Source organism: Trichoderma harzianum (assembly GCF_003025095.1).
Source record: "Trichoderma harzianum CBS 226.95 unplaced genomic scaffold M431scaffold_56, whole genome shotgun sequence".
Classification (NCBI taxonomy): Eukaryota; Fungi; Ascomycota; class Sordariomycetes; order Hypocreales; family Hypocreaceae; genus Trichoderma; species Trichoderma harzianum.
Genome location: NW_020209304.1, coordinates 18,155 through 23,757, shown reverse-complemented (window position 1 = coordinate 23,757; position 5,603 = coordinate 18,155). Strand labels below are relative to the sequence as shown.

The 5,603-nt window shown below is 27.0% G+C and overlaps 1 protein-coding gene across 1 annotated transcript; it reads right to left on the bottom strand.

Moving 5' to 3' along the window:
- Positions 1–4,239: 4,239 nt before the first annotated feature.
- On the bottom strand, positions 4,240–5,191 carry M431DRAFT_102333 (hypothetical protein; the record flags this gene model as incomplete). The annotated part of the gene is made up of 2 exons (XM_024911423.1): positions 4,240–4,804; positions 4,890–5,191. 2 exons carry the CDS (start codon positions 5,189–5,191, stop codon positions 4,240–4,242), a joined length of 867 nt encoding a protein of 288 aa, XP_024767074.1.
- Positions 5,192–5,603: the final 412 nt, after the last annotated feature.

Below are 5,603 nucleotides of genomic sequence, written 5' to 3'. Positions count from 1 at the left end.
ATGTTTATTAACTATTATTCCTTTATTAAAATAATATAGCTGCCTTAATAAGAGGAATAATATTGTATAATTATTCCTTTCCTTAATTAGCTGGAATAGTCTAATAGATATTCTAGTTACTTATTTTATAATGTTATAAGAGGCTAGGTCGTAATATTATACTAGGTTATAAGTAATATATATAAATATATAGTATTAGTGTTAGTATTTCTTATAATAATCTTTATTATAAAGTATAAATTTTTTTATTTATATTCTATAGCTTTATAATCTTTATATTATTTTTTAAGTTTAATTAAGGTATATTATTTATATAATAGTAATTTATAATTAATAATATTAGCTTTATTATATTAGTCTATAAGTAAAATATTATTAATAATGTAAATAGCTAATTTTAATACCTTAGCTATTAAGTATTTATTTATATTAATTTTAATATATTTTTAAAATCTTCTTCCTAATACCTAAATTCTATTATAAGCTTTAGTTATATTAATTTTTAAAATTCTTCCTTATTATTTAAAAAGTTCCTTAAGTATAAGGTTTATTAATAATATAATATTTGAAAAACTATTATAATTTTTATTTATTTTAAAGTTATATATATAATATTAATTATTAAATAACTTATAAAATCTATAAAGCTTATATAGCTTATTTATAAATAACTTATGATCTTTATATTATATAAAAAAGTATATATTAAAAAGAGTATTAATTTATTATTAATATTTTTTATTAGTTTTATAAAAACTAAATTTATAAATTCTTCTACTTTTATTATAAGTAATTTTATTTTTATTATTATTATTTTCTTTATTTAAAGGCTTTTATCTATAGGAATATCTAAGTCCCTAAAGTTTATATAATCTATAATTTAAGTATAATTTACTAATATTAAAGTTAGTATATCTTATATTATAATCCTATATTATAATATTATAGTTTTATTATATAATTCTTTTTTATTTTAATTTTTAAAGTACTTTTTCTTTTTTATTAAAGTTATACTAAAAATTCAAAATATCTTTTTTTTATTTATTAAGGTTTTATTAAATAAATTATTTAATATAGCTAAAGTCTTTCTAAAAGACTTTCTTAAGTATATTTAGGGTTTATATATACCCCTTAAGGTATTATCTTAATCTTTTTTTATTACTATAATAAGTTTAATAATTATTATTATAATATACTAAAAAGTATAACATATTATAGTTTACTAAAGGTTTTATAATATTAATAATTTAGTTTTCCTTAGGTATTAAAATAAGTATAAATTTTTTATTACTATTTTTCTTAAGGGCTTAATAATATTTCTTTATATATCCTTTTTTTCTATAGTTATAGTATTTAATATTTTTATATTATACCTTAATAATACTAAGGTTTATTAATCTTAGTTAATTATTATTTAAAAAAGTAATATAATTAGTTAGCTTAATTTTATTTAGGTCAAGCTTAGAAGTTTTTAATTTTAGTTTATTTTTTTTCTTTTACTTATTTTTATTAATAATTATTTATTTTAATTACTATTTATATAAAGTTAATAAAGGGGATTAAGTATTTTTTTAACTTAAAAAGTTTATCCTTAATATTATCTTTTATACTATGATAATAAATATCTTTTTTAGTTTCCTTAGTTTAATTAACCTTAAATAAAAGGTATAAAAAGGTAAATATATACTTACTCAGTAGTCTTTTTTATTTAATAAAGTAGAGTTTTTATTTAGCTTTTTATTATTTATTTATAGTACTAAAGGAATTTTAAAGTTATATTTTAAATTCCTTATAATTAATATATATTTTTTTAATTTATATTTTAAGTTTTTTATAGTTATTTCAGCGTTTATTATAGTTTTATTTAATAAGTTAAAACTAAGATTTAGTATTTTTTATAAGGTAACTTTTTATAAAGATAACTTATTATTTATTATTTTTTAAAATATAAGGAAAATATTTAAAGTATATTATAAATTTTAAAATTTTTTTATTTATTTTATATAGGTTTTTATTAAAGGGTTTAGGTTTTATTAACTTAAAAACTTTACCTTTTTCCCTTAAATTATCTTAAAGGTCTTAAAACTAAGTTTTAAAAACTTTAAACTTAGCCTTTATTTTATTATACTTAGCTTAAAAACTATTTTCTTAATTAATATATTTTTAAGTTTAATATTACTATTTAAATAATTACTTAAAGTTTAACTTTTATAATTAGTATTATTATTAAGTATATTAAATATTAATATTTATATCTTTTCTTATTATTTTTTATTACCTATAGGTCTAAGGTAACTATCTAAATAAAAGTTATTATTATAATTTTTATAATAATATTACCTAAGGTTTAAGGTAATTATTTAAATAAAAGTTATAAATATATAATAAGTTAAGCTTTTATATATTAATATAAAAGGAATTTCTAAGGGATAAACTTTATATTAAGTTTATATTAGTAAATAAACTAAGCTAGACTAATAGGTAATTAATAAAGATAAAAAAAATTTATTTGTATAATTAATAAATAATATTTTATAAATATAATTAAATATTATTTTATATTTATAATTAGTTATTTAAACTATTTTAAATAAGTATAAAAAAGGTAAGTTATATATTTAGCTATATTAGTAAAGTTATTTATAATTATATTAATTAAGGATAACTTAAGTTATATATAGTTATATTAACTAGATATAACTTTAATTTTATTAGTTAGGTTAACTAAGGTTAAGCTAAGCGTCGTCTACCCTAGAGGTTTGTTATTATAGCTATAAGTATTAGGCTGTGATACTATTATAAAGCTAGTTTTATTAAAGTTATGAAAACTATTATTAAGGATCCTATATTTAGCCTTTATATTTTATATAAAAGTAAACTAGCTGCTAATATACTTTAGATCTTTATATTTAACGCTTTAATAATTATATTTATAAAGTTAACAAATACAAAGCTTTAGTTAGCGCTAAACAAAGTTTAATACCTAATTTTTACTAACAGGTAGTATATTGCGTATATATAGTAGATAATTAACTATTTCTTTAATACTACGCAATCTAGGAGGAAATAATAGCGTAGATAGCTTAATTATATACTTAATAATAGCCTTGTTTTTTAATTTTATAAGCTTTTTTAAATTAGGTTTTATATTATATTATGCAAGTGTATTAGCGCAATAGTACATAAGAGTTATACGGTTAATATTGTAGACCTTTGCTACAGCCCTAAGACTGAATTTTTGGTCTTTTTGAAGAGATTTAAGGGCAAGGTAATCCTATTTTCGTAAGGAAGTGATGCCATAATGTATTATGGAAGAATTAAATAAATAATAGTAGAAGTCTATGTAATTGTAAAATGTGGCTTACTCGCTTAGGTGGCTCACTCGCCTATGGATTACGTTATTTTATTATATATTTTTATTGATATATATATTATATATTATTGTAAATATGAAATATGAGAAAATCATAAGTACTTGAAGGAACATAATGAAAATGAATGACTAATCTGCATTGGCCATAAAGGGCATCGTTTTGGATGCCCGTTAAGCTACGATGGATGCTTGATAAGCTGTCCCTTTTTATAGCGTTGCAGAGCGCTTGGGATGCAGTGGCTAAGTATTTCGATTTGGCAGGCTTTTTGCGCGTTCATCGCATAAGGGAGTCGGTTCGAATCCGGCTAGGGTATCCCTTCTAGCTAACCTTCCCCATAAGACACACAGCCAATAAGTAAGCCCCGGCTTATAAAGACACAACAATACTACAGAGTGCTAGCCTAAAGACTACACCAGGTGTTTGCCCTCCCCTTGTAGAGAGGGGGTATTTCCCTTATTCTGGCGTGCTTGTATAAAAATTATGTGTCTTTTCTTTATCATGAGAAACGAAGCTAACAGTAGAGGTCAACACCTCCGGCTATTGGTTGATAAGCTTGCTGTCTAGCTAGGCCGGTCTCGACGGAACAAGTCTACGTGGAGGTGGCTAAGACCTCGTTGACCTGGCTCCTTCCAACCTATCGCTCAATTACGAGACGTGTTTACCTAGTTAAATACTTATGGTCGTTAATAACAAAACGAACGAACGAACGAACAGAGCATTGGCAGAGGTATGGGTTCCCTTTATAGTCGACAATAAATGAAATTGATCTTCGTAAATAATTTGATGCATAATTTCCATATGTTGAAAGCAGTGCTATCTAAATGTGGTGGGTTGCTTCAACCTTGCTTCGAGAAAAATAAGTATTCTAGTTATAGAGCTTAGGCAATTCCTCCCCCAAACGCAATTCCACTCCCACACTCGTTTGGTTTTTTGTCAGGGCAAGAAATCTTTGAAGCAGGCCCTGCGCCTCTACCGTAGCGGTCAATCTGATGAATTCACTGGAATCAAATCTGACCTGATCTGCCGTCGGTCCAGCAACCAAGTTCACTGCGGCTTTGATGCTTGCTAGTGCACCTGCAGGGAACAGAGCAATTCGATTTGCTAGCTGATTGACGTACTTGTAGAGTTCCTCAGAGGAAGTAAATGCCTTGTTTACTAACCCATATTTTTCGGCATCTTGGGCATTGAAATCCTTTCCAGAAAGGAGATACTCCATAGTGCGTCCACGTCCCAAAAGTAACGGCATGAATGAGACGCCGCCAGCGCCTAAGGTAAGGCCTAGTGACACCTCAAAATTTCCCAAAATTGCTTTTGCAGATGCAAAACGCATATCACAAGCCATAAGGAATTCATTGCTTATGCCTCGCGCCGGGCCATCGACAATAGCTATGGATGCTTGTGGTAATCGAGAGATATTGAGCAGCAAATTGCTAGCAAAATAGCTGTCTGGGACAGGGGGCGGGTTTCCTAGTCATAAATTAGAATATGTCAAGTACAATATCCTGGTACACGGACGAACCAGGTAGCTGAACGAGGGGCGTGACATCGAGGTGTGCAGCAAAAAAATCCCGGTTCTTGCTTCGGAATAAGACTACTTTAGTAGCGCTATCATTTTGAAGGGCAGTAACAAGACGGTCAAGGTCATCTAAGACATTCAAACTGATCAGATTCACGTTGCTGGCAGTGTTGTCGATGGTGACTGTTAAGATCGACCCAGATTGTGAAGTCTGGAGTGTCGTGAAACCCTGATTGTGAAGTTCTGTCGTGGCTAAGGCTGTCACAGCCGAGACAACGGAGAAAAAAGAAATCCCCTTCATACTTCCTATGAGATTTTGAAGTTAAAATAACCAGGAATGATAGTATTATTACAAATGAGAAGCCATTAGGCTACTTGTTAAGATATAAATATGCTCCCACATTCAGGCCACACAAAGCCAGGACTAACGACTTACAGATCAAACCCAGCCCATATATTACTTTCACAGCCCTCTAGTGTAGAGGCCAATAATGTCATCTTCGCCTAAAATCAATGATGTGGAATCATCAGTCGTGCGTCATGCTCAATACAGCAAGGTCTATTTACAAATCAATATGATGTAGGTTTTGTAAGCCCATCGGTTGTGGGGTTTTGACAAAAGACAACCTTGGTCATTTTATCTGCGGGCATTCGGTGCGGTAATTCGGCGCATTTACCGCCAAATTGGGCGATGTGACAAGCTGACCCAGGAC